The 19,279-nt window shown below is 42.7% G+C and overlaps 1 protein-coding gene across 2 annotated transcripts in view; it reads right to left on the reverse strand.

Annotated features, from left to right (window-relative positions):
• MSRA (methionine sulfoxide reductase A) overlaps window positions 1-19,279 on the reverse strand; it is a 237,750-nt gene that overhangs the window by 133,886 nt on the left and 84,585 nt on the right. For both annotated transcript variants that reach the window (XM_066547616.1, XM_066547617.1), the window contains exon 2: window positions 17,795-17,863. In XM_066547616.1, the coding sequence (XP_066403713.1) occupies window positions 17,795-17,863 (69 nt within the window). The remainder of the gene's footprint in view (window positions 1-17,794; window positions 17,864-19,279) is intronic.

Consider the following 19,279-nt stretch of genomic DNA (forward strand, 5'->3'; position numbering starts at 1 on the left):
GACCTTGGCTTCACTAAGGAAGGTCAGGATGAGACCTTGGTGAGCACCATTGTGTTCCCTCCCCAAAAAACATTGGCAAGTAGGTGGCAAGGAAGCTGTGATGGGAACCTGCAGATCTCTGGAGGATCTGCTGGGGAGAGTCCACAGGAATCCATGGAGATGCTCCAAGGGCTGGAGCCCCTCTGCTCTGGAGCCAGGCTGGGAGAGCTGGGGGTGCTCACCTGGAGAAGAGAAGGATCCAGGGAGGCCTCAGAGCCCCTGCCAGGGCCTAAAGGGGCTCCAGGAGAGCTGGAGAGGGACTGGGGACAAGGGATGGAGGGACAGGACACAGGGAATGGCTTCCCACTGCCAGAGGGCAGGGATGGATGAGATATTGGGAAGGAAATCTTGGCACAGGCAGAGGTTTCCCAGAGAAGCTGTGGTTGCCCCTGGATCCCTGGCAGTGTCCAAGGTTGGACAGGGCTTGGAGCACCCTGGGACAGTGGAAGGTGTCCCTGCCCATGGCAGGGGTGGAACTGGATGACCTCTAAGGTCCCTTCCCACCCAAACCATTTTGTGAGTCCATGATCTCACTGTTTGGATAACCAGATAAAAATGTCCTGGGAACCCAGGAGAACATCCAGCATACCCAATTGACAACAGTGGATGTTAACCTGGCTACAATAATTTTTCTTGACTTTATCTAACTCCATAGCACCAATAACGCCATAGCACCAGGTTCCCAAAAGTTCACTTTTGTTCTCCAGAGGGAAATACTCTTGTCAGTCCCTTTGGCTCCACTCTGATTATAGACACAAATCCAAGAACAAACTGGATCCCAAATCCCTTGGGAAGGGATACAGCTTTGTTGTGCTGTATCCCTCAGATAGAGCTTTGCTGAACACTTCGATACTGTCTGTGCACTTACACAACTCTTATTAAGGCCTTGGAAATCTAAAATGATCAAAGCCACGTCCTCAAGATAAAAATACAGCATGAAACTACCCCAGAGCCTTTGTTCTGAGTTTCTTCAAGTTCTTGTCGAGGATCTGGAAAGAATTCCAGAGTTAGATTGAAATGCACTCTCATCTTTTGCACAGCACTGAGACACGTAGGGTGCTTTGGAAGCCATCTGGATCCATATAGGATTAATGTTATCAATCAGGATTTAAAACAAAATTGTACCACTGATACCCTCAGGGGTTTAACATCCAACAGTCCCTGAATATCTGAGCAATCACAGAATATTTGAGATCACTGGGAAACAATCAGCTAAGAAATGGTTGGGAGGAATAGGGGGAAAAAAACGGTGAAACAGAACAAGTTGAGCTGAAAGAAATAAAACTGCTGATGACAGATGGCATTAAGAGGATGATCTTCCTCAATGAGCGTTGGCTCTAATGCTCCAACAGGGTTGATAAATATGTTGAACAGCTTGCCTGGGGCAAGTCAAACAAAGCCCTGGGCAAGAAATTTAAAATGCAGTTTGCCTAACAGAGCAACTAAAGAGGAATTTCTTGGCTCACCGTTTTGCCAAGATGTGTTCTGTTCACACTGCATGAATTCCCAAGTGAAACTGTTGGGTTTGCTTCTTTTTTTTTTTTTTTTCCATAGGAGAAGCAGAAGCCTCATGTTCATTCAAATTAACAAATGCCCAGGAAATTGGTTCCTGCCTGTGGCTGCTGACGTTGGACGCGGGCGTGGGCACGTGTTTGTGTACGGATGGATGTTTGGATAAAAGCTGCACAACAGATTATTGCAAAAGGAAAAGCAGATTATCATCAGAGGGAAGGAATATTTTACTGTCAAGAGAAAAACTGCCATGTTTTCAGCATGGGAAATGTGTCAGAAGGATGACTTTGGAAAAAAACCCTTGAAGACAACAGCACTCAAACTGGGAAAAGCAATGGGGAGATACAGAAAACGACTTCAAAATGTGTTTATCAAACCCATCCTAAAGCATGTTACAAGTTATAAATAATACAAACTCAACAGGATTCAAACAAAGCTGAAGCCAATATCCAGAATGTTAATAAGGCACAGAGCACAGTTGCTCTGAACTTCCCAGGCAGAACACAAGAGGTTTCACATATTCCTATTTCAATGCAATTTTGAGCTTAACCAGCAGAGAGCAGGGACAGACCCAAGTCAGTGAATCCCAGCACTTCCCAGGGTGGCCTTATTCACTGCCTCCATATCCTTTCCCACCCAAAAAGCAGGGATCTTTAAACCATTTTTGTCCTGAAAATCCAGAGAGCTGCTTTCTGGTGACTCCACACAATAAAATTCCATCACCAGAATTCTCTATTGGAAAACTTGCACCTAATTCCCAGAAACTGGAAGATACAGCCCAGCCAAAAAAATCATTTCTGATGACCTGAAAAGTTCTCATCACACACTGGAAGGAGAATTTGGAAAAGCAGCAGAGGCCAAACTTTGAGACCTTTGAGAGCTGGCCCAGAATATCCCTGTGCCTATGACACTTCCCCAGACCTGGCAGAGCCAGGAGAACATTGGTGCACCTCAACTTCCACCCATGAGCAGCATCTGGACCTTCCAGAAGTTCCCTGTGGATCTGAATAATCAGAATCTCAATAATCCACTTTTCAGGAAGAGAAGGAGAACTTGTGAGAGTGAAGAAAGCCAAGAGCCTCTGTTTTTCCCTCTTTTTCCTTAATCTTGGGATACAGACTTTGTTTCTAATCACTGCAAATAATCAAACTTCATATAAATTATAATATGTTAAATATTATTTAAATACTCCACAATTGAGGTATGAATGGTACCAAAGCAAAACAAAGAATCCTCTTTGGAAAAATACCAAAGGATCCCAATTACAGGTCATTGTTAAAAATCTCTTTTTCATGACTTGCCTGTGACTTTCAAAGGTTGGACTCGATCATCTGAGAGGTCTTTTCCAATCTTGTTGATTCTCTGAATTTGTGTCTGTTGACAAAGACAAACACCACCTGATAAAACTCTGTATTTTCAAACTTTTTCCTTCCCGTATTTTGCTTGGTTTGTATCCTTCAGTAAAACTTGGGATGAGTCAAGGGAATTGTCATGGCCCCAAGCTCCAGGAGGGGTTGGACAATGCTCTCAGGCACAGGGTGGAATTGTTGGGGTGTCCTGTGCCAGGTCATGAGTTCAGTCAATGATCCTGGTGGCCCCCTTCCAACTCAGGATATTTCATGATTCTCTGGAGATCAAGCATGGGAGAATAGGAATCAGAAATGCTAAACAATAAATAGAGAATTCATCCAAAAAACAGCTCAATGTCTTACTCCTGAAGGTTTTCATCCTTAAAAATGTATTTGTCTTTGATCATGGAAACATCACGGACCCCAGAAGGGTTTGGGTTGGAAAAGACCTTAAATCTGATCTCATTCCACCTCCTTCCACTAGACCAGGTCGAGGTCCAGTCTAGTCCATAGATTAGATCGAGTTTCATTCATGAAAATTAACTAAAATCTGTCTACTTGGCTTTGTATAAATCATCAATCCAATTATATTTAGACAGGTGGAGCACTGGGAAAAATGAGATGAGCAGGAGGCTTTGGGAATTCAAGGCTGAACTCAGACTCTAAAAGTTTTTCTCTCTGAAGCTGATTTCCATCATTAGTGGTGCTGCTATTTTCAAACCCACAGCACATAAAGCCTTTGCCACAGATTTGAATTCCACTGTGCTGGGTTTTGGGTACAAACACAGAACAAAAGAGAAACATCCCCAAAAGTTGACTTTTTCTATTTACAGGGTCATTGATATTCCTACATTCCGTAAACATCAAAGAGAACTGTCACAAAACTGTAAAATTCAGGAAGGGGAAAGCAATAAACACCTGTTTCCTTTCATGTTTGGGGATTTGGGAATGCAGCTGATTGAATGTTTGTGGCTGGGATCAACAGGCAGCATTTTCCATGAACAACTGACTGACATCCAAAGCAATATTGCACCACAAATGATTGTGACCTGCAGGAAAGAAGAGCTACTCACAAAGCAGGGACAATCAGTCCTGAAGTGCAAAGTGTTGGGATTGAAATTGCTTCTGTTTCATGTCTAATCCATTAAAGAGTCATCTTGAGGAATCCTGTAGACACCTGATGTTTCCAGGCCACAAATATGATGCCTGAAGCATCCCAAGGACACAGAAAACAATGTAAAACTTTATGGTCAAAAATCTGATTCCTTGAACTATTTGTTTACTCCTTCTAATTTCTCCTACCAAATAAATTATTTGAGCAATGAAAATGTGATGAATAAAAGCTTCAGAAGTTCTTAGCTTAGTCCTGAATTGTCTAAAAATGGACTCAAAACTTATCATGGAATGGTTTGGCTTGGAAGGGACCTTAAAGATCATTCAGTGCCACACCCTACCATGGGCAGGGACACCTTCCACCATCCCAGGCTGATCCAAGCCCCATCCAGCCTGCCCTTGGACACTTCCAGAGATCCAGAGGCAGCCACAGCTTCTCTGGGCATCCTGTGCCAGGGCCTCCTCACCCTCACAGGGAAGGATTCCTTGCTAATATCCAATTTAAATCTGTTCCCTGTCAGTTTGGAGCCATTCCCTCTTGTCCTCTTACTCCAGGTCTTATTCCAAAGTCCCTCTCCAGCTCTCTTTCAGGTTCTCTTTGAATACTGGGAGGGGCAAGTAGGTCACCCTAAAGCATCTCTTCTCCAGGCTGAACAATCCCAATTGTCTCAGCCTTTCCCACAGCAGAGCTGCTCCATCCCTCTGTTCATCCTGGTGCCTCCTCTGGACTCTCTCCAGCAGCTCCAGGTCCCTCTGATGCTGGAGCCCAGGGCTGGAGGCAGCTCTGCAGGTGGGGTCTCACCTGAGGGGGGCAGAGGGGCAGAATCCCCCCCTCCCCTGAGGTTTCTGGGCTGGGTCATGTCCAGCTCTCATCCACCAGGTCCCCCGATTCCTTCTCCCAGGCCTGTTCCATCCTTTCATCCCCAGCCTGGATCGATCCCAGGGACTGCCCCAACCCAGGTGCAGCACCTTAATCTGAATGAGCACAGCAGAATGAGCCCACAGATTCTGTCACTAATCATGCCTCAACCTGGCCACCCTCCTCTATTCTTTCAAGAAGAGAGCAGTTTCTTAATATATTATGTTTCCAAAGCCTGTTAGGGATAAAAAGAACCTCTGCTACAATAATGCGGTGAAGAGATTGAGATAGAGCTACACGGTCCTATCATCAAGCTGATTATTTGCTTCATTGCAAAGCATCACATCTTTAGTTCAGCCATTGATTTGAGGCTTTCAAATCATTTTGTGATCTTCCTTCACTCCGAGCATTCCAGCGCTTGGCAGAGATTCATTTTAGATCATCCCCGGTCATTTGCCACACTTTAGTGCTCCACTACTCAAGTAGAACTTGATATACACAGAAAATAAGAGATGTCATCAGGGCTGTGTAATCCATTTCATATAAATCCATCTCTGCAATAACACCGAAGCCTTACCCTTGTCTTGTGAAAATCTCTCTAATCTCCCAAGCCACCTCGGGGAGCTTGAGATAGAGAGAAGCAAAACAAAATATATTCTACTCTTATAAAAGCAAAGAGCCACGTTTTGTTACCAGCAAAATAGGAATCACTTCTAGGGCCTTGCTGCAGAAAATAATAACTTGTTTACAAGGTTTGTTTACTGCAAAGAATAGAAAAATTGACTTTTCTTTACTTTTTTTTTTCTGATGACTATTGCTGAGTAAAATGAACTGCCATAGCCACATTCAGCAGAAGTAATCTCATATTCCTTATTATATTCGTAGCCTTAGATTTCAAACAACAACAGAAAGCTGTAGGCACCCTGACAATTATTTAAACCTACAATCTATAATTGCTCAGGAGCAAAAAAATAATTACATTCATATAACAAGCAATTCAACACGCAGCCCTTTCGTCCTCCTTTCCCCTTAACCCTTTTCTGAACCAATAAATGCCTTCCAAGAGCACCTAGATCATTCAAATGGATCTATTTTGAACCATAGCTGTCCTTAATGGAAATATGGAAGTTCCAAGAGTTATTTTCTCATCTGTTGCAAGGCAATGCAACGATGGTGAGTTCTTACTTGCAAAAGAGGATAACTCTTCCTCCCCATCTCCAAAAAAAATAAAACCCAAAAGATAATTACTCAAGAAAATACCAGAGTAGATTGTTAGAGAAAAACTAATTTATATCCAGAGGGGCAGACAGAGGCCAAATATTAATGTGGTTAGTCATTTGCCCATGTGTGCAGCATAATCATTCCCAAGAAACCTGGACTGGCAGCATTGGAAATAAAGAACTATAAAAAACTTTGAGGCAGAGAGGCACCAATGGCTCAGCAAAGGAATTGCCATCACTCACAGCAAAGTCCATGACCTGCAGCTCTCCAGATCCATGATTTCCTTAGACATCCCAAAAAAAAATCACCCTGTGCCCTCCAGACTGAGCTGAAGGGCTGTGGTAGCACAGTCCTGCTGCAATAAACAGCCCCTCTAACCCTGAGCTGGACTTCAGGGAGCCTCTGCCACAGATCCTTGTGGGAATGTGTTTGGATAACTGCAGCTATCCAACCAGCCTGGGATAACTCATGGGGAAAGAGCTGTGGTGGTCCAGGATGGAGCTGCATCATTCCATGCTCTGCACCCAGCCCACCTGAGCCCAAGCACATCTCCCACATCCACGCCTGTTGGAATTCTGGACATCCCTCTGTCTGTCCTGGACTGCCAAGAGACCCCGGCACAGAGCCCAAGATGCTTGAGGTTTTGATTATGACCCATGGAGCAAATTACCAACCTTAGATGAAGATCTGCAAGCCACGACAGTTTAAGTAGAATGATAGTGAACTTATCACGGGGTGAAAAATTGATTTTTGGGGTTTTTTTTAGAATGGGGGTTCAGGAGGCAAGATGGAGGGATCTGGGCATGTCCAGCCTTTCTCCTTCTTCTTCTCATCCTCCATCTTCTGCTGTGATGGTGGCACTTTTGGATTGGTTTAGAGTAGAAGCTCACTGTCTAACATAGGTGATAGGTATTGGGAAGTGATTGTAAATATTGTACAGGTAGTTTTTAGCATAAAAAGATAACACCAAGGCGAGCAGAGTGCCTCTGACTGTCTTGCTGAGTGGATCTCAGCTGGACAGGAGAAAGAATTTTATAGATAAGATACAATAAACAACCTTGAGATTGAGAAATTAAGAGTTCTGATTCCTTCGTCGAGTGCCAGGCTGGGAAAAGAGACTTTCTAACTCATCTTGGGGTCACTCTGACCAGCTAGAGAGGCTGAGACATGCCAAGCCACAGACACATCCACAATGAGCTGTTGTCTCGTTTACAGCATCATTGTGCAATCACTCACTTCATCTCCTTTGGAATTTTGGGGATTTTTATGGACACGCAGCTTCAAGGCAGGTCAGGGATGATTATTGGAATGTTTCATCAAGTTTGTAAAATTTGCCCAGCAGAAAAAGATTCACAAATATTTTAAAATCATTATTTCTCATGACTAATCAAGGAATGAAAAGATGGGTTTGGGTTGGAAGGGACCTTAAAGTTCATCCAGTTCCATCCCCTGTCATGGGCAGGGACACCTTCCACTATTCCAGGTTGATCCAAGCCCCATCCAAGTGGCCTTGGACGCTTCCAGGGATCCAGGAGCAGACACAGCTTCTCTGGGCACCCTGTGCCAGGGCCTTCCCACCCTCCCAGCCAGGAATTCCTTCCCAAAATCCCATCTTAATCTACCCACTAGCGGTGGGAAGAAATTCCCTGTGTCCTATCCCTCCATCCCTTGTCCCAGGTCCCTCTCCAGCTCTCCTGGAGCCCCTTTAGGCACTGAAAGAGGCTCTGAGGTCTCCCTCAAGCCTTCTTTTTCCAGGATGCCCAAGTTATCCAGGATACTCAGGGTGAATTACTCCCAGATTCAGACTGAGATGTCCAGCAAACGACACAATGGTGTGAAGAGGGACCCTGTGAGTGACCAAAAATCCTTCTACATCTAAAAAACTTGCCCAGATCTTTAATGCAGTAAAATGATCTTGGGTTTATTGGTCTCCAGATAGCAAAGCAAATTAAAATCTCTTTATCCACCCCAGGGATAAACCCCATCCCATTGGGTGAGTCTGAGTGTCACCATTCTAACACTTAAACCCCTGCACTTGTCCTCCTTGGATTTTCAGGAAAATCCCACAGAGTCACCCAAGTGAACCCCATCCTGCTGTGCAGCTGGATGTTGGAGTCAGGGATTGTCTGGAGCCTTGGGATGTCCTCACTGGTGTAAATTCAGAGTCTGAGGGACAGACACAGTGACAACAACATTCCTCACCACACTTTCCATCCCAGAAGAGTCAAAAAGAGCTGGATGACCCTTAGACAAACGAGGTTCCACGTCACCCCTTTGGACATGAGGAGGACACCTTGCCCTCTCTCCATCCCTGTCTGTGGATGCCACCTCTAATTCCAAACACATTCCAGCATTCCAGCTCCATCCCCTCGACTCGAGCACGTGTCTGCTTCTGCATAATTCATTACATGACTCTCAATAATTTTCAGTCAAGGTTCAAGCAGGAATATGTCACACCAGGATTAGATTATTTATGAGCATAATGTTGGATTTAAGCCAATGACACACCAATAAATTTTATCTCCAAGCCTGACATAACTCATGCTGTTTTTCCTGGCTCACAAACAAATAACTACGCCTGTCTCAGAATTACTCACATTCAACTTAAATCAGATTTTTTTTTTTTTTTGTGGTTAGCTCTTATCTTGCTTGAAAAACTGATCATGTTGTTTCTTTCTTTCAGAGGCTGAAGTGTGGTTTTGCCTTCATTTCCCAAGTGTGTCCTGCACAGAGAACAAAGTTAGGTGTTCCAGAAGAAAAATCTGGAATAAGGTGCTGTTTGAGCCTCTTAAAGGATGGAGTTTTTACTCTTTTCTAAAGACCAAAGACTTTTGTCACCCAGGAAAAGCAGAGTCTGTACCAGCCGGCATTAACTGCCATTGAAAATAATCTCATTTGAGAACTACCCAAAATAAAAGAATAAATAATGTGTAATACATAATACATAAATACACATTATATATATGTTTAATACATATATATGTTTAATACATAAATACAAATTATATATAAATGTCTATTAATATAAATATTGTAACATAAATATGTACTGGGACATAGAGGATTCTCTGAGCAATTCTAGGAGCAATTCTTCCCATCCAACCTCATGCAAACTTGGAACAACTGCACTTAAATCTCTACTATTTGTGTTCACATGTGAGAAAATGTGCCTGAGCTCCCATGACAGTCACTGGAGATCCAGTTCCAATGGAATAAAATGACCTTTAAGGTCCCTTCCAACCCAAGTTTTCTGGAATTCTGGGTTTCTATTCCAATTGAGCCCTCCACATTTCAGGAATATTTCTGAGCCAGTATTTAAAAGTTGGTGGAGGTTTTTGTATCTTTGATCTATCTAATTATATATTTTTTCAATAACTTCATAAAATGAAAAAAACTCCTGAAAACCAGGAAAATCACTCTAAATTCTCCCAAATTCAATAACCCAAGAATAAGTAATCCATTTTTTTTAATATAGAACCCTCTTTGCTCAGTCTAACACGCCCAGATCTAAAATTTCCAGGCTGTGCCAGCAGCCTTGCGAAGATAAATCCATTAGGATCTGCTGACGACACTTTGTGGATGTCACAATATATCTCAAATTATCAAAACAGCACCATTTTCCCCCTTCAAAAACCCTCTTATATATTTTTTTTTTGTGGCTGAACAGAATAAATCATCAGCAGTCCACGTGTTTTATTCCATGTCACCACTCTCTTGTGCTTTATTAGCAGAAATCCAAGGATAAATCTGATGGTAAATGTGCCCATCCCGGCACATAAACAAACACACACACAAATATATCTCCTGCAAAGCAGCATCAATCTGATCAGGGCAGCCTCCAGTCATTAACAGCATAATTTACTTCTATTTCCAACTTCAACCAACTCAGAATGATGCCAAGCATATGTTCCTCCTGCTCATTGATATACTCCTATTTATCACAGGCAAGGAATTACTTCTCTGCAAGGCTTTTGCAATTGCTCAGTGTGCTCATGCTGCCTTTTTTGCATGGGAAATAAAACAATAAATTAATTTTTAAAACCCCTAAATAAATATTATTAAAAATTTAAAATTAATGTTTAGATAATTAAGAAAATAATTATCTTCCTCAAGAAAATTCCTGCTGTTGGAGATCACAGAGCCCTATCTCAGAAGTCATGGAAATTAACTGTGTCTCTTCTACTCTTTTCTGTGGCAATATCCCAGAATTAAAAGGTTGTTTTAAGGTGAATGATGCTGATTAAAAAGCTGCAGTCTGACTTTTAAAAACCCCCAGGTCTTCCCTAATGCGCAATAGCCACTCCAAGCAGCAATCCACACAAAGCTGAATTCTTCATTTCCTCAAGAAACCTAAATTAACATAAAAAACTCCCTGATGGAGGAGCACAGAGATTGTGTTTGAAGGCCACATTACTTTAGTTTTCCGAAGGAAAAAGAGATGCGGCTCCTTTGAAAGCAAAGGATGTTTTGAAGGGTTGTGTTCATCAAGGACATCTTTCACTTTGTGTTAGGGATATTTTATTGTCCCTTATTAGTGTTTATAAATGTCAGGAAATGTCTTTGGTGAGGACTAAGCAGAGCTGTAGCATTTTGTTTTTATCAGGGTCTCCTTGCCCCGTGCTTTGCCCATTTACATTCCCACAAAGCTGATGCACAATACCATCAAATCAGAGCAGCAGCATTTAAAGCACAATGCCCAGGATATTCCACAGGACAAGAGAAACTGAGCATTGAGATTTTTATTTCAAAAGGTCCCAGAGTTAAGGTCTTTTCTGTGTTTATCACCTTATTGTACAACAGGTTCAGGGGTAAATTTTCAGTTCAGGGCTTTTCTGCTTAGGCTTTAAAATCTAAACAGAGAACATTCCCTGGCAATGATTTTAAAAAACAACCCTAGAGGTTTGAACAGCAAACCAGAGCATCTCCAGGCAAGGTTGTAAGGAAGAAGATGATCTGAGGAGAAGGATTTGGGGATGGTGGTGAAGGAAAAGCTGGACACACCCTGGCCAGGATCACTTGGAGTCCAGAGCCCCCCATGTCCTGGGCTAATCCCCCAGGTTGGTCAGCAGGGGAGGGGGGGATTCTGCCCCTCTCAGGTGAGACCCCACCTGCAGAGCTGCCTCCAGATCTGGGATCCAATATCAGGAGGACGTGGAGCTGCTGGAGAGAGTCCAGAAGAATCCACAGAGATGCTCCAAAGGCTGGAGTTCCTCTGCTCTGGAGACAGGCTGGGAGAGCTGGGGGTGCTCACCTGGAGAAGGGAAGGATCCAGGGAAGGATCCAGAGCTCAGAGGAGCTCAGAGCCTCTTCCAGGGCCTAAAGGGGCTCCAGGAGAGCTGCAGAGGGACTTGGGACAAGGGATGGAAAGGCAGGATACAGGGAATGGCTTCCCACCGTCAGAGGGCAGGGATAGATGGGATATTGGGAAGGAATTGTTCCCTGTGAGGGTGGGGAGGCCCTGGCACAGGGTGCCCAGAGAAGCTGTGGCTGTCCCTGGATCCCTGCAAGTGTCCAAGGCCAGGCTGGACAGGGCTTGGATCAGCCTGGGACAGTGGAAGGTGTCCCTGCCCATGGCAGGGGGTGGGACTGGATGAGCTCTAAGCTCCCTTCCCACCCAAACCATTCCATGATTCCATTTTTAGGCAGTAGCTGCAATAATGATGAACCAGGGCCACACAGCAGGGGTTGGAAACTGGGCTGAGTTTCAGACCTCTCAAAGAGGCAACAAAAAATTGACAAAACAGACAAAATCTGCGTCTGGAAGAGAGGAAAAAGGAAAATGGGAACTAAGGGTAGATTTCTTTAATAAACACATTGGGAAGGTAAGAATGAGTCCACAATTTAGTTTAGGGACAGAGCAGCCTCCCTTTAGGCCATTCCCTTTTGTTATGCCCTGATTTCCCAGGCTTTTTCTCTCATTGCACAGCTGCAGAAATGCTGTGTCCATTTTCCCATCACTATAAAACAGGAAAAAACCAGGACAGCATTAGTTCCTGAAAACAGGACAGCATTAATGCCTCAGAACTCTGCAAGGCCAGACAATTAATACACTTTCTTCTCTTTTCCACATGCTGAAAGAGAATTAACACAAGAGACATGAACCCCTTCTGCAATACATTCCCTCTGGCTCCCAATTCTTCCACAACATGATCCTTGCACCATGTGATGATATTGCTGTGGATGTTTCTCCTCCATTTGGGTCAGAGCAAACACGCCTGTTTCAACACCATCAAGTCTTACATTTTCTTCAGATAGAGATAAAACATCTTCTAATGTGTAGCATTGTTTTAAGTTTTTTTCTTTTTCTTTGAGAAAAATTGCTTGTTCTATTTTTACTGTCTACAAAAAAAAAAAAAAGAAAAAAAAAAGAAAAAAAAAAGAAAAAAAAGGTGTTTCTCTTGGGGGCCAAACTTTGTTCCCTGTGATTTTCTTTTCCTGGTGAAAATAGTCATTGAAAACTCAGCTGGACCAAAAGACTTCCTGACACTGGTCCTCTTCTGGCACAGCCACCACAGCTGTTCCAGAGGGGACAAAAAGAAAACCTGTATGGATTTATCTGTTCTTGAACCCATCATCCCACTTCCAAGGGAAATAATTTTCTTTTAGTTGAGAAGTTGCCCTAAAGAGGCCTTTATCCACAGACACAGAATGGTTTGGGTTGGAGGGGCATTAAAGCTCATCCTGTTCCACTCCCTGTCATGGGCAGGGATAAATTCCACTACCCCAGGTTGCTCCAAGCCCCATCCTGTCACTGTCATATTTTCTAGAAAAATCCCTTCACCAGGATTTCTTCTCCTGGGAAGCTGAGAAGCCTCAGAGAAAAATGAATACAATAATTACCTGATTTGCTTCTCCTGTGTTTTGCTGCTTTGGAATGCGGTTGGAGATTGTTTATCCAACAAGTGGGTGGTTGATTGGTTTCATGTGAATTCTTTTTATTTAATGACCAATCACAGTCAGGCTGTGTCAGACTCTGAGGAGTCAGTCGTGAGTTTTTCATTAGTATCTTGTTAAGCCTTTTGTAAGCATCCCTTCTCTACTCTTTAGTATAGTTTAGTATAGTATTCTAAATATAATATCATATCATAAAATAATAAATTAGCCTTCTAAGAACATGGAGTCAGATTCTCAATTCTTCCTTTCATCCTGGGGACCCAGCAAGTACCACACTGTCCTACCTTTATGGGAAGGAGTTGAAGCCCCCAAGGGAAGGCTGTGTTGGAGGAGCTCAGTTTTCCAAGAGCCCCAAGGAACAGCTGAGACCTCGCTGGACAATCCTGGTGGACCCTGGTTGAATTTTTAAATAACCTTTGGAAGCAGTGGGAATGCAATTGTGACAGGACACAATAACTCACAATAACTCAGGCAAAACACAACAATAATCCATAACAATTCCATAATCCATGGAATTACTGGAATGTGCTGCTGTCTAATAAGTGCAGAGCAGGAGGTGAACAGGCCTGGATCCGTCTGCCAGCTCCAAAATATCCATAATTAGACCTTATCAGTTCCTTAACATCCCATTTCTGCCTGCACTTTGTTTACATCAAGAAACCAATTATCCCATTACAAGCCACTCTATGTCAAGCAAATACAGCTCAATGTGCTCCTACATTTTAAAAGTGTTGTAATTACAAATCTGAGCTATTGCCAGATTTCACTGGAGGTAAAAAAGAGCCTTTCTATGCTCACATCATATGTGTGATGCTTCCTCTTGGAGAAATCAGGTGACATAGAAATCTTAGGGAATACAGAGGTGCTCTGTGATTAACTGGAGTCTTGCAGCAGCAGCTGATAAGGAAAAGGAGTGATTAAAATTCAACAGAAACCTGATCAGAAACATCTCTGAGCATAATTTGCCTGCCCATGGCAGGGGGTTGCAATGAGATCTTAAAGGTCCCTTCCAGCCCAAACCATTCCATGATGTTATGATAATGCAGAAGTGCATTTAAATGTGTTTAAAATATGCAAGAGTTATAATGGTGCTGAGGAAAAGACTAATTTCTTGAAGTCATGAATGTTCTGGAGCTTTCAGGCATTTGGGGGTTTTTTTACCCCTGGTAAATAAGTTGGATTTAGACCTTAAACTGCTTATTTTCAAAATATTATCACCCCCCCTTATTTGGATTTTGATTAGGTTTGGGGTCAAAATCAGTCTCTTAAGACAAAGAACTTTTAACTGAACATATCCATGGCCATAACACTTCCAAGAAAACTTTCTGGACAGGCATTCATTGAAGGGCTTCTACTTTATCATTCGTAACACAAACATGTAGCATTGAGTTCCACTTGTTCCATGGAAACACAGAACCCCAGAATGGTTTGGGTTGGAAGGGACCTTGAAGACCACCAAGTTCCAACCCCTGCCACTGCCCCAGATAGCTCCAAGCCCCATCCAGCCTGGTCTTGAACACCTCCAGGGACGGGGAGTCCACAGCTTCTCTGGGCAAAGTCAAGGAATTTGGGAATAAGGAATTTTTGACACAGCACGCCAGTCAGGCTGTGCCTGTGCACATCATGTTCCCTTAGTGCTTTAATCTTAGCTGCGAGCTGGATTACGAGGTCACAGGATGGGGAGCATTAAAAGATTTCCATTAAAGAACCACCCTCACCCTTGAAACGTGGCTTTTTTCCCCCACTGCAGAAACAAGGACACATTTCTTTATCCTGCTGAACAATAGGTGCACCTCCAGCAGCTGGGTGATGCTGAACAGACAACAGGAGAGCCTCGAGGTAATTTAAATAATCCTTTGAAATCTGTGAGGTTCTGCTGTAGATGGGAAAGCTGCAGGAACAATCCCTGAGTACATTCACCCTGTCCCTTGATCCAAACAAGCAGTCACACCATCAAATGAATAATGCACCATTAGGAAAAGCATCTTGAGGAGGTTTTGCAGGAGAGGGAGCTGTGGAATGAAATCCGGCTGCGTTTTGCAGCAGGTGGAAGGCTCAGTGTTTACAGCCCTGCATTATATTTCATTCTGCTGCTGGTTTATTGCTGCATCTAAAACCATCCAAGCAAGAGGAAAATTCCCTGCAAATTGGCTGTCTCTACACAACCAACTTTTGGGCTTTGCAGATCTTTTTAAGCAATCACAGGATGGGTCAGATTGGAAGGGAGCACAGCAGGGTCATCTGGTTCATCGGGTCAAACTCCCTGCTCCAACAGGGTCATCCCAGAGCTCAGGGCATAGGATTGTGTCCAATGGGTCTGGAATAACCCCAGTGAGGGAGACTGGGATGGGATAACCCCAGTGAGGGAGACTGGGATAACCCCAGTGAGGGAGACTGGGATAACCCCAGAGAGGGAGATTGGGATAATCCCAGTGAGGGAGATTGGAATAACCCCAGAAAGGGAGATTGGGATAACCCCAGTGAGGGGAAATCCACACCCTCTCTAGGCAGGAAGAAGGATCTCTTCTAAGTACTGCTCTTCCCTGTGAATCCCAAGGATTAATGGATCTTTCTGGAAGAGGGGTGTGAAAATCCTGTCTTGGTGAGGTGGAGTCAGAAACTCGACTGGCTCAGGCTCTCTCCTGAGCTTGCAGAGTCCCAAAATACAAAGAACTTGCTGTTAACAGGAACACAAATGGACAGGATGAGTAATAATCCCAGGAGAGGAATTCCTGACTGATCATTTTCTTCTTCTAGTGCTTGTTTTAGAATCAGAGAATCCTGGGATGGTTTCATTTGGAAGGGACCTTAAAGCTCATCCAGTTCCATGGGCAGGGACACCTCCCACTGCTCCAGGTTGCTCCAAGCCCCATCCAACCTGGCCTTTCATTCCCTTTCACATGGGTTGGAGGGAGGAAAATGAACTGCAGCTCCCTTTTCCCAATCCCACCCCCCAGACTGGGATGCCAACACCAACAAATGCCAGGGATTATCACCAGAGTTGTGTTTGTGCACGATTCCAGAGCAGGTCTAATAGCAAAAATCAGGATGTGGAGGTTTTCTGTTCCTTCACAGCACAGATGGCACCAGCCTGAGCTTTCACCACTTAAGCCCAACACTTGCAATCGCAGCCTAGTGGAAAATCTAGGGCAAGTGAAAAACAATGGAAGTTCCCAGGCTTGATAGGAATGTTACAGAGTTCCTCAGGAATGCTTCAAAGTGTGCTGTTTAATATGATTTTGCATTTTTCCAATTAAATTCTGTTGCTTTCTGTGATTCTTTACAAATTGTGTGCAACAATAGAACCAACACCCATCACAAACACTGATCTGATCATGACACAGAAAATTTTTTAAAACCCAAAAGGAGCTTATTAAAAAAAAAAAAAATCTAAACAGCACAAACTGCATCAGTATCAGACTGTACCAGAATCCTCTGACCCTTTCTGCTATAAGAAATTCAAAGCAGAATCTCCAAATCCATCTGAGCCTTGGAGCTTAAAAGGTTAAAATCATTTTCTGTTTGCTCCAAAAGAAAATTATGAAACAATCACTCATTCCACCACTCCAATAATTTGTTTATGTTCCCAAAATCCACAGAGAAGGAGACACTGACAGAAAGGCAACACTGGATTGGAGGAACTCTGAAGAGAAGTTGAATAAATCATGTTGGAAACTGAAGGGTGACACCCACAAACCATTTCTCCTCTTCATCCATGAAACTACACCAACATTAATTCCACAGGAAAGATGACACTCACCAAGATTTTTTGCCATCATGAATTTAAAAGATCATTTTTGGAGAATTAAATTAATGTGTATCAAGGAGTGCTTTAAGATTTACTTCAGCATCACAGACAGAGAAATATTTAATAGAATATAATACATTTCCTAAGGCACTTTGGACCATCCTGCACATGTTAATAGAGAAATATATCCTTTGTAAACAACTCAGCTGTATCAAAACAGCATTAGGAAATTTTTCATTCTCTGTAGCAATTAATTTTAATAATAACTGCCATAGAAATCCACTTTTTTCCTCCCAGTACATCCCGATGGCTTGCCTTACATCAGCACATCCCAAAATGAGAGCTCTGACAATTCCCAGGTTTGGGTAAAGTCCAGATCCTGGTTGGAAAAGGATGATTTTGATCCATTTTAGGATGTTTATTACTTCCAGAAGTAATTAATTTCTCTGGAGAAACACCTTTTCAAGGCTTCAAAACGGGCTCAAAGAATGAAATTTTCATAGAAAAGAGAGAGATAAAGAGAAATTAAACTTCTTCTCTTCTCCAGCTGGCCCCTTCTCCAGCTCTGATGGTTCCTGACAGGAATTCCACAGGAATTCACAAGGTCAGGCAGAAACCAGCAGGTTTGGTTTGGGGCATGTAAAAGGTAAAATCCCTCCAAGTCCAGGAGATCCCAAACAGCTGGAGTTCCTTTCATGGTTTAAAGTGTGGAGAATCATGGATCATCTTCAGAATTTTGTTTAAACTAATGAATGATCTTAGACAAATTATCATACATAAAAAAGCAATTACTTTGGAATTTCTAGGGAACAAAATACAGGATTTACATTTTCTGTTTGTGTAACTAAGAAAAAACATTTTTAGTGTATTTCTTTATATGGAAATGACATATAAAGGACATCTCCAAAATGCCCAGTGGCTTTAGCTGGTGTCAGTGATTGGAAAAAGGCAGGAGCAGCCCAGGTTCTGAAACTCAAAGGAGTCAGGCTGAAATTAAGAAATTTGGAATGCAGGAACACCACAGAATTTTGAGATTTTATTTTCAAACTGATGCCTTACCAAACAGAGCCATCTGTGTTCCCTCTGGGAAAGGTTCAACCATTCTGTTCCCATTGACATGATGTTTATCTAGAAGGGGAAAAAAAAAAAAAGTTAAAATGTGATAGAGTATTTGCTTTGCATAAAATCAATTGTTTATTTCTCACAGATCCATTGAAACCTGAACAATTCCTATGGGCAGGGACAATTTCCACCATCCCACGTTGATCCAAGCCCATCCAACCTGGCCTTGGACACTTCCAAGGATCCAGGGGCAGCCACAGCTTCTCTGGGCACCCTGTGCCAGGGCCTCCCCACCCTCACAGGGAATTCCTTCCCAATATCTCATCCAACCCTGCCCTCTTGTAGTTCAAAACCTTCTCACTGCCATCTCCACATTGATTTTTTGCTGCTCAGCCACATTTTAAACAATGGTTTCAAGAAATGAAACTGCCTGAATTCAAAATACAACTTTCTGTTCACAAAATATTTCCCTGGGAAAAAATCAAGATGTTTTCTCAATGCATGCATTATTTTAATTCCTTTAGTCCTGATGCTGGTGAGGAATAAACCAGGTCAGATAAGGAATGTGGGCTCACTTGTGAATTCTCTGCAAACAATATTTCTCATTAGCAGGGAGGCACATTCCTAATCCCAGCTGGCATCCAACATTTACCAACAGTCAGTGAAAAGGGAAAATCAGGGTTATCTGCAAGTGGAGCAAGAGGTGCCATGAGTCAATTGGTGGCATTTAGGAAAATTGATTGTCCTGTGCCTCAAGAGAGAAGCTTTGGGAAGAAAATTGTTGGGAAGCTCCAGAGTGGGAGTAACATGACCAAGGTTTCAACCTCGTTAGCTGTAGCTGCTATTCCCAACATGATCTACAGCCACGGGAGAGGAGTGAACAGTCAGAAAAATTACAGAACATCTTGTAAGATCAAATAAACTAACCCTGCCCTCGCCCTGATAGCTGCCTTCATTTACAGAGTGAGTGACATCCATGATGTATGAAGCAGTTATCATTTCAAATGGCCAGGCTTTCAATATATTAAAATTAAAATTAAACTTTCAGAGGTGAGACGGGCTTGAATGAAAGTAATATTTTCAGAGTTCCCAAGTTGTCTCCCAATGTCTTCATACTTTAATTTCTAAGATCTCAGCCAGATAAAATGATTCATTTTCTTGTCATTCATACTTTGGCTCACTATTTTTTTCCAGTATTTCCTGCACAGATGCATTAAATAGTAAAAAATAAACCCAAAAAAACCCCAAATTTAAATGGGCCTTAACAAAATACACATTCAACCTTAGGAAGAAAGTAACAACACCTAAATAGCAATGTATAAGTAACAACAACTCTCCCCAAGGAGAAGTAAAGAATGTCCCCATTTGAGGCTTTTTACAGAACAGTTTTCCATATGAAAATATTTTAATTCTCACCTACAATTTGGATAGACTGAATCCAGAAAATCAGGAATACTTTGGCCCCATGGATTAAGGAAAAAA

Source organism: Molothrus aeneus, chromosome 3 (genome assembly GCF_037042795.1).
Source record: "Molothrus aeneus isolate 106 chromosome 3, BPBGC_Maene_1.0, whole genome shotgun sequence".
Lineage (NCBI taxonomy): Eukaryota > Metazoa > Chordata > Aves > Passeriformes > Icteridae > Molothrus > Molothrus aeneus.